The sequence below is a fragment of the Saccopteryx bilineata genome, chromosome 11 (genome assembly GCF_036850765.1).
Source record: "Saccopteryx bilineata isolate mSacBil1 chromosome 11, mSacBil1_pri_phased_curated, whole genome shotgun sequence".
Lineage (NCBI taxonomy): Eukaryota > Metazoa > Chordata > Mammalia > Chiroptera > Emballonuridae > Saccopteryx > Saccopteryx bilineata.
In genome coordinates this window covers 14,299,561-14,319,863 of record NC_089500.1, presented here as the reverse complement: position 1 = coordinate 14,319,863, position 20,303 = coordinate 14,299,561, and the positions used below count along the sequence as shown (strand labels likewise).

Sequence of the window (20,303 nt, the reverse complement as noted above, 5' to 3'; positions counted from 1 at the left end):
ATTCATGGCTCCCTGCTCTCAAGTCCCGTCCCCTTTACTCTCTCTCCTCTTTCCCTCTGTGCCCGCAGTCCCACCCATATTTGCTCTCAGCAGCCCAGGAGCAGTTCTCTCCCTGGCATGTAGGTTGTTCAGCCTGATTGCCCTCCATCTGACCATCCAGGATAATTTGCCAAATGGCTTAGAGATTTGTCTCGCCAGGGCTTTGCTTGCACTCACAGTCAGAAGAGAGTGATAGGAGTGATGAAACCCAACGACCAAAAATGGCTCCAAGACTGCATACTGTGTCACCCCGTCTCTGTCCCTGGCCTCCCTAATGGACATTGGTCTGGATGTCGCTGGCTCCCCTGCCTGAGTGGATTGGCATCTGATCCATGAGGAAAGCCAGCTCCCAACCTGGAGACAAAGTCATTAAGTTTCCTGTCGGACTCAGGTCAGGGACATTTGGAGAAAGGAGAGTGCAGTTAGAGTTTTGCTCTCAGGAGCCAAGATCACGGTACTGGCTCTGTGTGAGTCTGGACCAAGGTGGCCTTCAATGGTAAGTTCAGGAAATCATAGAGAAGCAGGGGAAACTGCAGAGCATCTGAGAACTATTTTGTTTCTAAATTTTAGAGAGCATGAGATAATCAAATACTGGTTTGGAAAGATGGTGTCCCTTGCCGCCTTCCCCCTTCATCAAGAATTCCACCTCTCCAATGGGCAATCAGTGTCCCTGGCACCCTCTGGCCCTCAGTGGCCAATGGGCATGCTTAGAGCCTGAGCCCCAAGTCTCATGTGTCAGAACCCTCCTCACCATGTCCCATGTAGCAGTGACCAACCCCCGTCCCTGTACTGGCCTGAGAAGCCTACATTGCTAAGATATATCAGCATCGATGGCTTCCTGAACATTAGATATGTACTATCACAGTATGTAACTCTTTTGTTCTCACCTCCTTATCTGAATGCAAGAGATCTTGTTATACTATTTTTAAAGCTCTTGAGTATGCAGATTTGTCCCAGAGGACAAGTGCCCTCCTGGACAGCCTCACTCTCCTATGGGCTTGCTTTCTGTCAGGACCAAAGTTAAAGGAGCTGATTTCTCCTCCTCTCACCTCAGGATCCTAAGGTTTCTCAGAGCAAGGCTGGAGAAACACATGTTACCATACTTTGGTTATTGATTTTTTCACACACAACCCCAGGCCCTGTGTGTGTGCCCTCCTTGCTGGAGAAGGTCACTCTCCCCTCTGCACAAGCCCTTGTAAAGGGGCAGCTTCAGGCTCTCTAGCCAAAAGGTGGAAATGATTCTCATTAGGCACAGTTTTCAAAGCAATATCCTTGGAGGCTGAGTGTCCGCACCAGCAAATGTGCACTCTGCTGACTTCCTGCCCCCCCCCCCCCCCCCCCCCCAGTATTTACTGAACGCATGGAGAATAGAGCACGTGTGCATTATTGATGAGAGGCTAACAATCCCCATCATATTTGGGCCATAAATTAGTGATGTTAGGAAACACCAGTGGTCCAAAGCCTATTAGGATCTCTGACACACATGTAAGAATGCATCACAGTCTTACATTTCTACAAGGCTGGGAATTGGCCATGAGACAACTTCACAATGGACACAAAAATCGTTAACCTTTTGTTTGCCGTTAGCCCTCTGGGCAGTTTACCATTGAGGAAGTACTGGAAAATCATTTATAATTATAAATTCTTAGCCTCATCTTTCTTCTTTCTCTATGAAGAACAGATCTTCATTTTTACTGAGTGCCTGTAGTGTTCCAAGCATTACACCTGTTTTGCTGGTGGAACGGGGATTCCCTTCCTCTCTAGAGATCTGCCCCTTGTCTCCCTATGGGCCTCTCTTGGGCCACTTCACTGGGGGCCACATGTCAAGGTGAAGTGTGGCTCTAGGATAACTCCCAGCCCGTGTCTGTCTCACATTGGCAACTACTTTCCCCCTCACCCAACACGCACGCGACACAGAACTGAGTTGTGCTGTCCCCCTGGGTCCGAGCACAGACCCTGCCAGGGAAGATTTATGCAGGCCGCAGGCAGCAGGTGGGGGACCCTCTGCCTAGCCCCAAATTTGCTTCTTCCTACCACTCTACCCTCTTTCCCCTCCCCACCAACAGGTGCCCTGCTTCCAGGAACCCTCAGCATGCAAATTCCGAAAGACCTTTGTCACAGGATAGACAGTAGTGACGCATTAAACAGCAGCCTCCTCTGAAAGGCCTGTCACTGACTTCTGTGGAGGACGCCAGGGCCCCCCCCCCTACACACCTGAGAGTTGAAGGCAAAGGATAATGTGTGCTTTGTGTGTGTGTGTGTTTAAAATTCAAAGATAACAAAATTATTTTTATTTTTCAAAGTGAAAGAAGGAAAAGCCAGGAAGGAAGATTTTAACGAAGTGAAGTGTCTTTGCTTTCTCCACTGATGTCAGGAGGGAGCCCTTTGTGGCAGCAGCACTTCCCAGGGAGGGTGGCCGCCTAGCGCAGGGGAGGCTCAGCATCCTGCGTAGCTTTTCCCTGAGGGTTGGTCCTCAGGTTAAATCCCTAAGACTGTCAAAGTGCAGGCTGTCCTGCTGACCCCCAAAATGTACCTATCAGGGAGCAGCTCTATGCACAGGGTTCCCTAAGAGTGCAACCACAGAGAACAACCTGACCCAGGGCTCTGAGTACTGAAAAGCCTCTGGGCAGCACCCCGAACTGCTATCCTGGGGGACACATCTGTCTGGTACAAAGGGGATCTCGGTCTGGGGCCAGAAAGTCCAGTGGGATCTGCGATTTCTTACCAGGACTTTTTAACACCTGTTCTCACATTGAACTTTGTGGTTTCTTTGTGCTGTGTCATTTAGCCTTAATAAGTCACTTTTCTGAGACCAAACCTGTCTGTAAAGTGCACCTTCTTGGAAGAGTCAACACACCAGCTCATTTTCCCAGGCGGTCTGTGCTGCTCACGGTCCCTGGTGCTTCCGGTCCCTAGGGCTTGCGGTCTCTGGTACTCTCGGCCCCTGATGCTCGCGATCCCTGGGGCTTGCGGTCCGTGGTGCTCACAGTCCCTGGGGCTTGCGGTCCATGGTGCTTCCGGTCCCTGGTGCCCGTGATCCCTGGGGCTCGCGGTCCGTGGGGGCTCACGGTCCCTGGTGCTCACGGTCCCTGGTGCTCGCGGCCCTGGACAGAGCCAGTCAGGGGTACCTCATGGCCTGATCCGCGCCATCTAGAACATGTGCAGTAAGGCAGTTAGTGATACACAATTTAATGTCCTGGTGGCAGATGTCAGTCTAGATGTGGCTACACATCTGGGGCCTCAGAGCCTACATGTACTGGCTGAGGCGCCTAGGACCCTGTGGCCCTGTCCCAGTGACCCGGGTTCTGCAGCACTGCCAGCCTCCGTCCCCCTGTCCTAGCTGCACTGCAGACTGGTGTTCTAGAGCTGGCCAGACAACTTCTCCACTTCTCTGCAGTCTTTCCCTTGCTGTCCCCGCCCCCACCCCTTCACCTTTCACAAGTCTGGACGAAGGGGATTTAGGTCAGGATGTTGCCATGATTCTACCACTTCTAATTTCGTTCTGTTAACAATTTTTTTTTCAAACATGGGGGTAGCAGCTTTGATTTTGGAAAATTATGCGCTTTTAAGTTTTGACTCCCAAAGGTAATTTCAGGTCAGCTATCATGAAAGAGGAACTGCCTCATCAGGCTTGCTCCAGTGACTAGTCATTACTCCCTGCACAGCACATGATTTCAGAGATAAAAAAAACAGTGTGCTGGGGGGTGGTGGTGAGTGGAGGAGTAAGGGGTGGGGGGCAAAAAGCAAAAGCAATTGGTTCCAAACGAGACTTTAAAGCAGCCCTGCAAGGTCCTCCTTTCTCCCTTCCCCCATCAACAGATGCCTTCTGTCACCTGGGGATGGAGTAGGAGGCTGGCTGTGGACAGCTGGGCCGTTTACACAATAAAATTAAACGGTGTGCACCCCCTTGTATGCCTCTGTCAGGTTTCCAGCGGGTCACCTTCTTGGGTGCCGGGGCTGACTCTGTCCTTCCTCTCTTTCCCTTCCAGCGTGCAAACGCAAAGAGCAAGAACCAAACAAAGACAGGAACAATTCCCAGAAGAAATCCCGCCTGGTGTTCACCGACCTCCAGCGCCGAACACTCTTCGCCATCTTCAAAGAGAACAAACGCCCGTCCAAAGAGATGCAGATCACCATCTCCCAGCAGCTGGGCCTGGAGCTCACCACTGTCAGCAACTTCTTCATGAACGCCCGGCGCCGGAGCCTGGAGAAGTGGCAGGACGACCTGAGCACGGGCGGCTCTTCGTCCGCCTCCAGCACTTGTACCAAAGCGTGATGGAAGGACTCTGAGTTGGGCACAAGTCACCTCCAAGCAGGGACAACAGATACCAAAAGAAAACACAGAGAGACACCGGATTCTTAGCTGGGGCCCTTCACTGGTGATTTGAAAGCACAATTCTCTTGAAAAGAAACTTCTAGCTGTAATCATAGGCCAGGTGGTCCTTTTTGTTTTGTTTTTAATGGCTATGGAGTCCAAGTGCAAGCTGAAAAATGGATCTCTTTGAATCGGACATTGACCTCTGAGCAGGCTAAGCATCTCAGAAACCCAAATGGGGCCTTCCTGGGGCAAGTTCATTTCAGTGGTGTCAGCCAAACTCAGGATTACTTAAAATGTCAACAGTCCCACTTAGGGTCCTATCGATCTCTTGTAGTCCGAGTTTGACCTGAGTTTGGACTCCCAAGATGCTACAGGAAGAGAAGAATCAAGCAACCAGGATGACCTCATTTGCGTTCCAAGTGCTTAGCCTCATCACACCACAGTACACCAAAGTTCACAGCCATAACATTGAAAAACACATCAGAATGATAATTACTGAGCACAAGTTTTAAATACAGAAGTTAAAATAAAATCCAAGTACCTGTTTTTCCAACTCAGGCATCTTTTTATTGGATGGTTTTGAAAGCTTTAAGTTAGTCCAGTTTACAATGTTCTTTCCTTTACCTCCTGGAAATCTCACGTGGTCTTGGATCCATCTCAACAACAAATCAGTTCACTTGAGCTCAAAGTATCAAGCACAACGAAGATAAACAGAGAAGTAAGAGAGGTTTTAGATTCTCCGCATCTGGATTTTCAAGAGCCAATTGTGAAGTCATTAGGGAACCATTGGGAATACGACTTCAAGCACATTTTTGCAGTTTGCTACAAATTCTGTTTGTACATAACGCAGACGCACACTCAGGAGGCCAGTTTAACTGTTACGGTACATGGAGCAAATGCAGCATTTTAAAAGATCTAGATTTTTTTAGATCATTAATGTATCCTTCTTACTAGTCACCTGGTTCCTCCTATTGTGCATTCTGACCACCACATAACTCATTCTCACACTTTCAGATTTAGGTTGTTCTCTCATCCATCTCATTGGTAGGGACATTTTCAGTGTTTTGTAGCACGAAAAAAAAAGTAATTCAAACCACCATACACATTACTCATCTCTTCCATTGTTGAGTCATCCTAGCAAAACAGCTGAACAAAACCGGAGAAAACACAGCACACCAAAGAAGCAGAATACTGCAAACCAAAGACACTTATTACTTGCCATTTTCTAGCCTAAATATACTGTGATTACTTTTAGAAATTATAAAACCTCTGCAAGTCCAAATGGCATTCAGCTCTTGCATTTGGCTCACCATCAGGCTGAGTGGACAGGGTACGCCAAGATATTGGCTCCGCCACCCAGGGAGTGGCTTTGCCAGGCCAGCTCTGGTTCCCGGCTGTCACCTTTCTGCAGAAAGCAGGAGAGTGCCCACATAACTCTGGGAAATTGTGACGGTCACGATGTGCATATTTACCAGTGAATGGCCCCAGGTGGGCACCATGGGGGTGTTCAAAGCAAGCCAAACGCTGCAGTGATTCTTTACAGACACTTGAGACTGACTTTTTTATGAATTACTTAATCGAAACCAAAGAAACTTTTTCTGCACCTACTTCTGCAACAAACTAAACTGTCCCATTAAGATGAATAAATAAATACATAAATCAATGAAAATCACCACCAACAAGAAGGAAGCACGCCAGAAAAAAACAAACAAAAACAGCAAGACACACTGTGTTCAAACAGACCTCTTGGGACATTTTTTGGAAGCAGATTTCTAAGGAAGGGTTGAGACAAGAATGGAAATAAGGAAAAGCCTCCCCGGCTGCTGCTTCATTTGACAACTCACGTGGTAATCTTAAAGTTGAAGATTGTCTTTAATTTGTGCCTATGCAGTTTTTCAAAAGAACACAGAACAGAGCAACAGAAACCTCAACAGCTACAATACCAAAGATGAGGGTTTCTCCCACTTTTTGTTTCAGTTCACTCTCTCCTCTTGCCTGGCTAACATGCTAATAGCACCATTGATCTGTGTAAAGGTAATCAATTTTGTTTCCGAGCAACGGAAGGAAAGGGTCATTTATTTGATTTTATTGTTTCCCTTTCATTTCGTCTTATGGCTTACTACCCCAACATGGAATCTCTCAAAAGGTTCCATGAACCCCAAGTTTAAGATGTTGGGATAGTGAATGATTCTCTTCTCTCTGCTCCACAGAGTGCAGGAACTAATACTGTCACTTGAATGTTCTTTGCTTACCCCTTAGACTTAAGGTGTATTCTGTGTTCAGTCTCATCATCAGGGGAGGGAAGGGGAGTGAGGGTCAAGGTTAGGGATCTTGGTGACACATCCTCGCCCGAGCCACAGAACCAAAGAGTTTATAGAGGAGCTCACAGCCTTGTCTTCATATGATTGCTACATCCTGACAGGGCTTCATTTGGGGGTGGGGGGAGACATGTAAAAATAATTGCCAGTTTCTACTTTTCTATTAGCTTTTTAAAAATCAGCTGTAAAGTTGCATTTCTAAAGAAAGAGATATATATATAATATATGAACACACATATAGATTCAACTTGACATTGGTGATAAACCCCAAAATTATTGCTGTCCAAACTCATGTCTTGTTTTTGTCGAGTGCTTCATCTAGTAAGTATTCAGTTCAGAATTTTGCTCATTGCTCATGCCACCCCAGAGTACATTTGCCACCGTGGATGATGTGGAGTATTCAGATTTCTGGGAAAACTCCTGGGAAAGGTTGAAAGTCAGTTTCAAGCATTTCAACGTTTAAGCTGTCAATCAATGGATGCATGATAAAACATGGGTTTTATTTGCATTTGGAGTTACCTCTACTCTATGCCTCAACCATGATCAAGGTGTAAGTGAGTCCCTTCCACCAGACCCACCCCAGAGCTGGGCCCAGGCCAGTGGGGTACTCATCTTTTATCTGCGGGGAAGGCTTGATGGTCCATTCCCACCAGTTATGATGGGGCCAGCCCAGAAATCTGTTCTGCAGGGGCTTCCCTGTCCTATCTGGGCGTTCCAGATCCTCCTCAGTGAGCAGATCCACCAAAGGGACTTCAGGGAAAGTCCGACACCTGTTGCAATGCATTGCTCAGGTTTCCTCAGGGCGGTGATTAGCAATTTGCATAACAAAGGCTGTGTGCAAGCAATCACTGCACTGTGGTGAGGCAGTGGTGTAGTTGGGGGGAGGGGTGTCTCCGTACTGGAGCAAACACACAAAGCAGGGTTTGCAAGGAGGATCCCGGAGTCCTGCCCTGGGAGCCCCATTGTCCCTTGTGCCACCTCTCACTTCCACCCTGTGGGTCTCCCTAGGCAGGGGCAAAGCCATGTGACTCTGCATGACTATTGTCATTCATCCTACCTGGGGATGTTCCTTGACTTCTCCCTGTGTCTCTTTGTCTCTTGTTCATACTCCATGTCTCCTTTGTCAAATGACCAAAAAAAAAAAAAAAAAAAAAGGCATATTTCAGCAGGGGAATGCTTCATGTTGGTTGATGAAAATAAATTTCAACTTGCATAGTTCCAAATGAATCCATGTGACTTGTAGCCAAGGGAAAAATGATAGTTCTTTCTTATCAAGGATAGATTGTAGAACCGAGCCTGCTTGGTTTGCTTAGTGATTCTTTGGTACTCTGACCTCAGCATTTTGGTCTCTGGTATCCCCAGAATATGTCTAAACCAAAAGAGGCTGCCTTTATGGCCAAACAAGGGATAGTCACATACACCGTCTGTGTTCCTGGTGACCCAAGGAAGATGTCAAAGTGTAAAAAAGAAAGAACTTCCTTCCGAGGACTTTTGGCAAATGTCTTGCCAGACAATGTCGTGCAACAGAGAAATGCTTGCTTTTAAAAAATTATTTACATATATACATAAATACATGTTTGTATCTATATATTTATGTATCAAATTACAGATTTCAATTTGTTAAAAAAAAGAAACAAAAATTCCCTACAAATTGAAAGGTAATGGAATTTGACCTATGACATTCCTCAAGCATTTATAAATCTTTTTTTAAGCTAATAATTTCAGGAGAAAAGAATAATCATTTGGTCTTGTTATAGTTTAGCACCCATTTCCTCAAGCCAAGAATAATTCTAGGCATGCCTCAGCCATCAGCAATGGAAGGAACAGTGTGCAGGGACAGTTCTGAGCCAAAATTCATTCTTGAGGCACCGGAAATCCAAAGATCTATTGAGTGGGAAAAGACTTTTCTTTATCCCTATAGGTAAATGGGCTTTCTTTACTTTTGTTTTCAATGTGATTTTGGTACTGGGGATATAATTCTTTAACTCCAGGAAATTTTTATTAAAAGCCAATGTTTTTATTTAAACGAAAACAGCAACAATAATAAAAATTCAACCCCAATATTAAAGGCTTTTCCAAAATGTAAAATAGCATGTGGGTTGTCCCACTTAAAGGTACAGGTGAGAGTGAGTCACGACGGACCCAGCCTGACATGTTCTCCAGAGAGAGCGGAGCATTGCAGGCAGCAGGCTCTTGGCAACTACGGGTTTAGGAAAGTCAAGCTAATTTGTTTTGTGGGGTTGTTTAATGCTTATTTCATTAATTTTAAAGAGAGAAAGTGAGAGAACAAGAGAGAGACAGGAACATCCATCTGTTCCTGTGTGTGCCCTGACTGGGGATGGAACCGGCAGCCTCTGTGCTTCTGGATGATGCTCTAAGCAACTGAGCGATCAGGCCAGTGGGCTAATTTTCATTTATAACTAAAGTAAATAAAAATCAGGCCAATAAACCCAATACACCCACACATATATTACATGCATTTTTGTAAGTCAATGTATTTCAAAGCCCAATATAAATACCTTTTATATGATCAACCACTTTACCTTATCCATACTGGGCATCCACCTATGAGTGCCAGTAAATTAAAATTGAACAGAGTATTGAAAATTGCTACCACATGGAGCGGCGGGGGAGGAGACACTTCCCACTTTTTTGAAAATGTTGGTGGAATTAGACAAGTGTCTGTGTGATAATCAATACCATAGTGTCATCACAATATTCCTTTGCAGCAAACTTTGATTTTTAGGAAGCTGTACAGTAGGAGTTTTTTTTAAACATTAAAAGAACATACTGGGTTCCATTATATTTGCAGAATAATGGACTCTATTAAAAAGTAGAGAAGAAGAGATATTGCCTGTGGTCCAGATGGGCCCCATGACCCAGACACAAGTATGGTGGAGATCATTGTCATGATTCCTACCAGATCAGAACTGGTTTTTTGTTGTTGTTGCTGGTGATGTTGTGTGATTCAGACTTGTTAGCCTAACAAGGAGGAGTGAGCAGGGAGAAGGTAGATGATGGGGCAGAGCTGGTGCCTATGACTCTCTGATATTTACCTGCAAGACTGGATCACTTAATAATTTTGTACCTTTCACTAAGACCGAGTCATGTGTAAAACAGCAGGAGAGTCTAGTTATCAAAAAAGGCTCCAACATTCTTAATCAAGGAGGAAGGAGCCCTTGAATTTGTAAAAAATCTCCTAAGTTAATGACATTGGCTTTCAATATGGATGCCCCAAAGCCTATTTTCTACCCATGATTTTTGTTTCTTTCCAAGGGAAAGGGTTTTTTTTGTTGATTTGTTTTAGGAAGTCTCAGAACGTGTTATAAAATACAAAATATAATAAAATAATATATGGCTTTACATCGATAGACCACAAAGCTGATAATGGAGGCTGACAGGCTATTGCATGAATCCCACAGGACTCAGAAATGCTCGTTCTCAGATACCAAAGTGACTCTTGACCGTCTGAGACAAAGTAAGACCAGAGCCCAAGCTTTCCGTACAGGGTTTCAAGTTTAGTTGACTGGAATCAACCAGCTAATAGCTTTTTATAAGAGATAATGCATATAGGAAAAAACACGTTGCTGCAAGTTCAGTTGCTCCCTGGAAGTCTTCCCTCTGCTGCCTCGTTAGCAGCAGGCATTTCAAATAGCATAAACCTTGGTAGATAAGTTGGCCTCAGCTTATACAGTCTGTCAGCTCAGATGTATACAGACCTAGATATTGTACATCTTTTGACATGTATTCTCATAGAGGTCCTTATTGCAACACATATTACCCATGCGTGTCTGGACCATGCACAGACACGAGCACGCAGACATCTCCATAAATATATCTACTGTCGTCTGTTACAATAAATAAATTTTAAATGATAATTTACCATGTGGTACTTCTACAGTGGACATTGGTTTCATTATTTATTGTAACATGGAAAACTAAAGTACAAAAAAAAAAGTATCCCAACATCTTCCTTGTGTATACTTGGAATTATTTTCGTTTGGGCACACCCAAGATGACTCAACTTTCAAGAAAGCTGGGATATTATTTAATCATCTGTGCAAGAATGATACATATGCTTGATTTCTTCGGTTGAATAGCTTTATGCTGGATCTCTCATAACTAAAGCTAAGTCCAAAGACCTGAAAAGGGACAAAAAAAGAAAAAAACAACAAAGAGAAAAAGCAAAAGAAAGCTCAAACTACTAGGGAAAAAGTGGACTCTGGTTTCCAGGGTTGAGACAGTGGTGACGTGGTATTGTGGGGCAGCGCTAGCTAGAGAGGGAAATGGTAGCTTTTTTTCCATGCTTGTCACATCTAAATGTTCTTTATAAACCCGCGTAAGTTTTAGAGGTTATTATTTCCTGCTCTGCTTTCTTTTAGACTATTGAAAGAGGTTAATACATGTTGTCCGTCAAAAAAATTAAGACAGTCAAAAGAAACATTTCTCTTTCTTGTCTCTTTGGGTTATGACCCAACAAGCTATGTACCATTAATGTAACTAATTTATTTAAATTAACTTCTAGCACAGAAATGTCTAGAATTTTTGGTAATTATTTAATTGCCCTTCCTTAGTTTGATTTTACTCCTTGTGTTTACTTATCAAAGTCTAGACCAATGGTGCATCAGCTATGCCAAATATTCACTTTTAGAATTCTGTTGAAGGTTAGTTTGCTTTATAAAAGCAGTGAAATTCTGTTACAGACAGGTAAAATAATATACAGGTTACAGAAAGAGAGAAAGCAAGGTATGTTTCCTTCTTGAATTAGCTTTGAACATAGTTTAAATAACGATTATTAAGTTATTTAATTCAAGTGTGCAGCCCCAGCTGGTATCAGGCAAACTTCACATTTTAATTATTGGGGCCCGTGGAGCCTTCGTAGTGTAACTTATTTATTTAACTTATTCAGCATCTGCGAAAGGGTGCGCTGTATAGTTTATATTTTTTATTTAAAACAGCAGAGAGCACTATAGTTTGTTCGCGGTCAGAACAACAGAGCCCAGTTTGTGGACAAGCAACGACTCTTCATCCTGAATGTACACATTCAGACGACACAGCAGAGACCCTGCTTCACCAGCCTGGATTTTGGGGCTTCTAGACAGAAACTGGAAAACGCATTAAAAAAATCATAACAGCAAAATGAGAGAAACCCTTATACTAGCTGCTTCCAAGAATGAACTCTGTGTGTGTGTAAAACAACAAAACAAAAAAGGAAAAAATAAAAGCAGAAAAAAGAAAAAAAAACGAAAAACTTTCTATTTCTAGTGAGAACCAAAGAAGGCTACCTCACTGACTTTTTCCATTTGTAATTTTAATCGTGTTGAAACACCAAAGATACCAAAGATTTCTTTCTCTGTGCGGTCTGCATTTTGCTTGTGCTCCTTATCATTTTAACCGTTCTCTCCGACATATGGTCTGGACAGCCACAGCTCAGACTCCCCAAAGACAGAACGATCTGTGCGACGGTGGCTGCTAATTTGAAAAGGGATATTTTCTGTGTTTCTCTTGTTCGTTCACTGTCCTTGTCACCTGTTCAGGACGCAAGTTCAGATGCTGCTGTGATTGGATTCCTTAAATTCCTTAAATTCCAAGTGGGTGAAGAAGTCTGGTTGGAAGTGGCCTGCAGTCCTAGCCGTGACCTTGTCCCTGCAGTGGAGCTATCACAGTAGAGATCTCCAGTTCCTGGACCCGAGAAACTCTAACCACTGAATGTAGAGCTAGAAGGGACCTTAGATAGCATTGAGTCCTCACTCCCTCCCCACAGGCCTGGAGGAGTGAAATTATTATTGGAGTTAAATCGCTAGGTAGAGCCAAAGGCCTCCTGATGCAGTGCTCAGTGCTGCTTCTGCATGAGACAGGCCACCTGGGTCACATGTCGGCAGAGACAGGTCGGCAGAGAGCAAGATGGCATTCCTTCAGCACTGAGTCGGGCCTGAGGTTTATCACTTAACATTATCTGGCCTACTGTGGCTACTAATTTGGAAAGGGGTATTTTCTAAAGATAGTCAACAGTCATTTCAGCGTTTGGTTAGAACCTCAACAGAAAGTTCGCATACGGTCAGTTGCTGTAAAGGTGGCCAGCCTAGAAGTACTTAGGGTCCAGAGAGGTTTTGGCCTTGCAAGTATACATTGGTCCAGTGTGATCACTGTTGCAGCTCCTCATTATAGAGGGTGGTTGACATACACCCCATCACAGGGTGTTGCAGCCATATACCCCATTACAGAGGGTGGTTGACATACACCCCATTACAGGGTGTTGCAGCCATATACCCCATTACAGAGATGGTAGACACACACCCCTTTGCAGAATGTGGTAGACATGCACCTTCTTTTAAGTTTGTCCTTGGTCTGTAGAGTTTAATTATTATGGATATTTTAGGTCAGCCTCAGAGGAAGGGACTTTGATCCCCGTTTGCACATATGATATTGAAGCTCTTCAGCTTTTTCCTTTTCCTCTTGACTTGCAGTCATGTGTTTATATTTCATTTCTAGGCACACGCTGCATTTGTGAGAGAAGAGTAAGGCTTACATCAAGGATTATTTATTGTAAATAAAAGAGGACCCCCAAATTTTTGAGGAATAGATAAGCTAGTTTAAGAAATGATTACTTAAAGTTGCTCCTCTCTTCCCTTCTTCCTCATGAAATTAATTGGTCCTCTTTGGATTGCATTAAATATGATTAAGTCACTATTAAGATCCACTCATTAGAGTGACTTGTATGTTAGCCAATGAATCATTCTGAGCTTCTGACCAAATGGGTTTTAAACACATGCCAAGACCCACCTCTCATCTGTATAGCTCTTTATCGAGCACTAATATTTTGCATTTTACATGATGTGAATATCTTTGAGCTTTCAAAGGGACCATTTAGACCAAGAATCTAAGAAGGAAAAAGACCACCTAGCACATTCCTCGGCCTAGTGTAGCTTCTAGGGAGACTTAGAAGACAGACTGACCGGCTTTAGAAAGTGCTCTTCTGTCCAAACAAGCTGAAAGCTCCACCCACCTTCCTTCCCCTTGGACATGGCAAACTTTTAAGTCTTTCCTTCGAAACAGCAAATTGCATTAGTCTCCCTCCCGATCCCTACGGGAAATAGCCCTCCCAGAACACCTGGGAGGCACAACAGAGGTCTGATACTGAGCAGCAGAGCGCTCCCCTAGAATCGAACACCACCTTCCTGCCTTCTGACCACCAGGCCCCCACAAGAGGGAACCCAAAGAGACCAATGGCAGCCTGAACACAGAAAACATCCCCTGTTGGCAGACCCCTCCTCAGCAATCCCCCCTCAGCCTCATGCTTCACTTGCAAAGTGTGACCTAACCACGGGACGAGTGCCTTGCTTGAACCAAAGCAACGATTTAGCCAGTCTGGACCTCTCTGTGCTTTTTTTAATCCTTCCTGTGAATACCTCAGCTTCAACTGGGCCTCCATACAGTAAATTGGTGGGCTTATTGTACTGTGGTGCTTTGCAATGCAACCCTGCAAAGAACAAGATTTGTACTAATACCAAAGGTTCTCTCTCTGTCTCTTCTTTCTGCTCCCCCGTCCTTCTCCCTTTTCTAGTTCTTCACGGTTCCAAAGCTTTAATATGAACCTGGGCATGTTGGCAATGCAGACCGCGCAATTCCTTACCGAATTTTCTCAGATATACCTCATAGATGATAGTGTTTAGAGTAATGTTATTATAGTGTATGTAATAAATTATTCACTGTTTCTTTTGGTAACTGTGATTTAAAAAAAGAAAAATGAAAAAAAAGCTTTCTACGTTTTAGGTTGTGCTTTTGTAATAGATGAAAAGGTGCGCTTAAAAAGAAATGTATGTTTTTTTCTTTTCTTTTCCCCCTTTGGATTTTATTTATTCTGGATTGGGGAAAGTTGCAGAATGAGCCCAAAGTTTACAGTTTCATATTTTGCTGAAGAAACAATCTGTGTTCATTTGTTCTGTTGGAAAAAAAAAATTATTTTCTACATTTGTGCTACTTGGTCTGAACAATTAATTGTTCTGTGTTAACAGTGTAGTATTATAATTAGCAACTGCCAATCAGTGCTATAATTTTATGCATGAGGCTAAAAAAATTAGCAGTGTGATGCATTGTGGACTTAATAACAACATTTCATTTTGAACTAGATCTTCCCCTTTGGTTCAATGGACTTTATTTATGCATGGGCGCCAGTCGTTTTGTGGAACAGTTGTGTATACATTAAACTATGAAAATGTACACAGTCAGCCTCAGACGGTGGTACTATTGGTTTCATTGGGTTTCACCTCGAAAGTATCTTCACATCTGTTGGGATTTCAAAATGAGTCAGATTGAACTGGTTCTTCACATCTGTTGGGATTTCAAAATGAGTCAGATTGAACTGGTTTCAAATTTAATGAGCAAGGTGACTCCAAGTTTCACTTAGCCAACTTGTCCACATATTAACTTAATTCCTTACACTGTGAGAGGGGAAACAACCATTGGAAAAGAACTCTGTATTTCAGTTCCCACCGAGGCATCGTTTTGGCTTTATGTTTGTGCACTCAGACCTAACTGGCCATCGACACAGAGCTGTGAACTCATCCAGCTCCAGCCTCCCTAGAGCTCTCCTTGGGGCTGGCCACTTGGATTTTGTTTGGTTTCTTCCAGTATTTTGTTGTCAACTCATTTTGCAGTAAAAACTCAAATGGCATCAATATCAATAATTATTCTATGGCTTTATTTGGTCCATTCTTCTGGACAACTCCACCACCTATTCCCATGATTCAGGCAAAAATAGGTGGCCATTCCCCATAGCATCCCTTGTGCAGGCAGATCGTGGCTCTTCCTCTCTTGAGTCAGAGATAACTCTCCTGCCTGACAGTGTTCCATCTGCCCCTAAAGAGGGGTCGGAGAAGTTTGGAACCCCAGTATCAGAAATCCATCTTGGTTTAAAGTTCCCAGTTATCTAAGGCCTCCATGTCTCAAAAAGTAATCTTCAGTTGCATTAGATTGGGCAAACTTGTTCTTTCTTACATTTCGGTTCTGAGACCCACTCCCAAGTTTCGTACCTAGTTCCCAAACCAGAATGCTTGACATAAAGCCAAATCAAGTGCCCAGCACACTATGCATAGGCAAGCGCAGCCTAGTGGTGGGAAGGCAGCCGTCTGCTCTGCCAAATGTTGGAAATCACCAACAGCAGAGCATTCTGAGTACCTGGCCGTGAGACAGTATAGGGACGCGCGTTCATTAGTAACACAAAGAAGCATTTACTTTTTGGCCTTATAAAGTAGATTGTGATCATGAAAGCTATGTAATAGATAGTCTTTTTTTTATTTTATTTTTTCCCTTTTTAACCTGCCAAAGATGGAAATGAATACAAGAAATTGAAGTTGGCTTTGTAAGACAGTTAACAATTGTAATAGTATTTAATCTTCCAGAAAGCTTCATGTGTTCTGCCACAATAAACCAAACTGAGTATTTGTTTCAGTCAAGTTCTCCTCACACTCACAAACACATAAACTATTCCTCTTGGTGCAGATATATAGTATCAGCAGGTTCACATGCGTTTCCCATCCAGAATAAACAGAGGAGCATCTGAAACATGAAGGTCTTTTCATGACAAGCAGCGCACGGGCCTGGCCCACTAGGATTTGCCAAGAAGACTTGTCTTATGAAACTTGAGGTATATTTTGTTATGCCCTCTTATGTCCTTTTTTTATTTTTATTTTAAGCTTTGTGGAAAGTGATATGTTAAATCAAGTGTAAGCTGAGTTTTCCAGACAACTCAAGTAGCTACATCGTGACTGTTATTTTGTTATTAAAGGGTTTTCACTCAATGTGTTGTGCCCGTGGGTGTCCTTTTCCTCAGAGACGCAGAAGGGGCAGTGACCACAGCCTGGCCTGCATTGTGCTCCTGCTCTCGTGGTGGGAATGTGGGCATGGCCTGGGAAATGAAAGGTCATAGGCCTGAAGGTAGATTTGGGCACTAGGAAGAGATCTTCACGACTGTCCACTGTAAAGAGAGTTGAGCCCAAACCTCCCCCTGTCTTGACCCCAAAACCTCCCCGAGATCCCTTGGCCTTGAGTGCAGGACAGCATGATGACAGGCCCCAGTTCTTACAGAAAAGGGCAAGAAGAGGAAACAGTCACCCCGCATCCTCTGTGACCCACCCGGCATTCACCTCTCCCCATGCTGGGCTCCACCAGCCAAGGCTCTGAGTGGCCCACCTGGTTGGCTTTACCAGCACCATCACTGAAGGTGTCTTCTTCCACCTTGACTACTGCAAAGGGCCCAAATCTGGGGGTGGGCTCCTCACAATCTGGGGGGGGGCTCTTCCAAATCAACCCCCCCTCCTTATCACTCTTCCTCTGCATCCTGGTTTAGCTCTCCCATCTCTAATTTGTGCAGATGATTATTTGGAAAACAAAGAAAGGTATGAATGGGTTTTTCTGCCTCTTGGCCTCTCATTTATATTTCAGTGATCCCCAGTTCTTTGATCTGGAAAAGTACTAGAGGGAAAGGAGACCCCACTGCCTCTCGTGCTTGCTGCTCCCCCTGCAGGCCGTGTACACTGCCCACACTACAGATCTTTCTTAGGGGACAGGCCCTCAATGCCTACTCCATCTCTGCTGGAAAGACCCTTTCAAAAAGCTATAGAACTTGGGGGTTTCCCCCCATTTTCCTTGCTTTGTCTCAATTTGGCGTATAGCTTAAGAGTCAGTTTACTTCTAGGACAGTTTTCTTCAAATTATGACAGGGACCCTGCTACCTGGTAAGAAAGGTTAAGTATTCAAAGGCTGTTGAATAGGTAAGGATACCACTAACATCCGTTAGCTTCCTTGAAGCTAACTTATTTCCTTTCTTGACGATGTCGTTTTGTGTTATACAAGTCTAAATGGTACCATGAAGGGCTGTAAGACGCCTGGCAAATGGGAATTCCTGAAACAAGACAACCTTCACACCGACAAAGTGATACCATCTAAGTTCGGCAGGCAGAGACAGAGATGATCCAGGCATCATCTTGGTGCTGGTTTCTCTTCCAATCCCTCTCTCCAACCACCAAATCTTATTTCCCTCCTTAATCCTAAAGTACTTCATTCTCTTAGCCCCAGACCTAAAATGCCAGAGAATTTCAGGGACAAAGATATTCGCCCCTTCAGCCTTTGCTTTTCTCTGAGAAGGTATTTTTCTGGACTGCAGAGAAAGAGCCTGGCCATTTTTTTTTTATCTTTCCTGTTCTGCTTTTTCTACCCAAATTAACATTGTATTAGCACAGGAACTATAGATTCTTTCTTGGTCAATGAATTCTTACTAGACAAACCATCCTTCACCAAAGTGAGATCACAGTCCAGTATCTTTTCTTTCATTCCTTTTTGTCCTCTGGATTGAGTCAGTCTTCTTCATTTCACATACTGGCCTGTGGGGCTTGAATCCTTTCTTCTGGTCTGTGGGTTACTTTATGGTATTACAGGTGACTAAAATTAGGAAAGGGAGGAAGAGAAAAAGAGAGAAGAATTTTCCCCAGCTCTATTTAAAGTTTTAAAATTAAACAGAGACTCTTTAAGCCAAGGAAAAGTGGCTGGATGGTGGTTAATTGTCCCTGGGAGAGCCCATGTTCCATCACATGGCTTCTAGGTTAGTTCTTCCAGAAGCCAGCCCTTTACTAGAAATCCAGCTACCTTTCATAGGTCTCTATCCAGGTTCCAAGGTGACAAGAGGTCAGAGAGCCACCTGCATGCCTCTGATTCTTGTTCCTTGACTTTACAGATATTACTTTCCAAGAGGGGAACTTGAAGCTTTTGTTTTTACCCCATCCCTTTGACATGAAGAAAATGCACCCCTCAAATTTGCATTCCTTTCCCTTTTGAAAAAGAAAACCCACATACCAGCTAATCTACATTCTTATTTTCTCTTCACCCAGAACTAAATTTCCAAATCATGTTATAAGCCAGGTTTTGCCCCATCTCGCCTATGTAAAGTCAGACTATGCTAAAGATTTTCCAGGGATGGTCAACAGGGTATATGTTCAGTGGCTGCCCTGCAATCCTGTTAGAAATGGCCACACACCATTAGCAAGGGGGCTGCTCGCCCCTCAGTAAGCTCCTTGTCCTTTGGAAGATTTCTTTGAATGTTAATTGCATTTTCAATTTGCTCATTTCCCATCTTGATTTTTTTTGTCTGCAACATTGCTTACACTGGATTCTTTCTATTTTTATTCCTATCATTAAATGGTCGTGCTGTAAATTCTGCAATTAATGTCAAATAAACTGCTTCCATTGACCATGGCTCAGCAGTCATTTTTCTCGTTTCATGGGAAGTAGTAAGTACCCCTTCCCCTGTTGTATCTCAATTATGATTCCACAAAGGACAGTAAAGCTGCTCTGCTTCGTAAGATTGCAACTTCCAACCTCTGCCAGGATGCTAGGCACATTTTACAATCAACAGACCTGTCATTCGGGTTAACAGTCACCAACGGTGAGGGATGTCCCTGTAAGACTGCCTGAAAGCTTGAGAGATAACCTAGCCTAACATAATCCTTGTGCAGATCTCACATGAGCTCACACGTGGTAAGAAAAAGAGGATCACATTACTGTACCATAGAAAAGAATCAATCAAAACACATTTGGAGCCTGAAGATCTCATATGGAATCCAGGCTCTGCCACACATTAGGTATTTGGCTTTGAGCAAGACACTTAACGCTCGGGGCTTCAGTTTCTCCAACAAAGTTAAGGCTGGGATTGGTTAGATCTAAAGTCCCTTCCATCTTTTGTTACAAGATTTTGAAGATATTTTTTCCTTTTAGTATAGATCACTTCTTGGCTTATTATTTTTTATAAGTTAATGTGTTAAAGAGTTCTTGTATTCATTTAAACTTAAATAATATCCCCACTCTTCACAGTTCCATTAGGTAAACTTCCGTGTAAATAAAGACCCACCTATAACCCAGCCCATGAAGCACTAAGTGCCTTTATCTGGACAGTGGTTTTCAATTCTGAACATATAACAGAATCACCCAGAGAGCTTTTATTATTTTTTTATTTTTAGTTTTTGTATTTTTCTGAAGTTGGAAACGGGGAGGCAGTCAGACAGACTCCCGCATGTGCCTAACCGGGATCCACCCGGCATACCCACCAGGGGGCAATGCTCTGCCCATCTGGGGCGCCGTTCTGCTGCAACCAGAGCCACTCTAGCGCCTGAGGCAGAGGCCATGGAGCCATCCTCAGCGCCCGGGCCAACTTTGCTCCAATGGAGCCGTGGCTGCGGGAGGCGAAGAGAAAGACAGAGAGGAAGGAGAGGGGGAGGAGTGGAGAAGCAGATGGGCACTTCTCCTGTGTGCCCTGGCCGGGAATCGAACCCGGGACTCCTGCATGCCAGGCCAATGCTCTACCACTGAGCCAACCGGCCAGAGCCCCAGAGAGCTTTTAAAAGGTACTGATACTTAGGTCCTATCCAAACCATCTATTTGACCTCAAACATTTATGTATTAGTTAGCTTTTGCTGTATAATGCCACTCTAAAGCATAGTGACTTAAAAGAAACAACCATGTTATAGCATACAATCTTATTGGTTGTCAGTTTGGGCTGGTCTCAACTGGGTGATTCTTCTGGTTTAGTCTGGGCTCACTGGTATATCTGCAGTCAGTTTCCCAGATGCCGAGAGACT

The 20,303-nt window shown here is 43.8% G+C and overlaps 1 protein-coding gene across 1 annotated transcript in view; it reads left to right on the top strand.

The window, feature by feature from the left end:
• Positions 1–18,919, top strand: part of ONECUT2 (one cut homeobox 2) — a 53,455-nt gene extending 34,536 nt beyond the window's left edge. Inside the window, exon 2 of the mRNA XM_066247585.1 lies at positions 4,029–18,919. Within this exon, the coding sequence (XP_066103682.1) occupies positions 4,029–4,315 (287 nt within the window). The 3' untranslated portion in view covers positions 4,316–18,919. The remainder of the gene's footprint in view (positions 1–4,028) is intronic.
• The last annotated feature ends 1,384 nt before the right edge of the window (positions 18,920–20,303 follow it).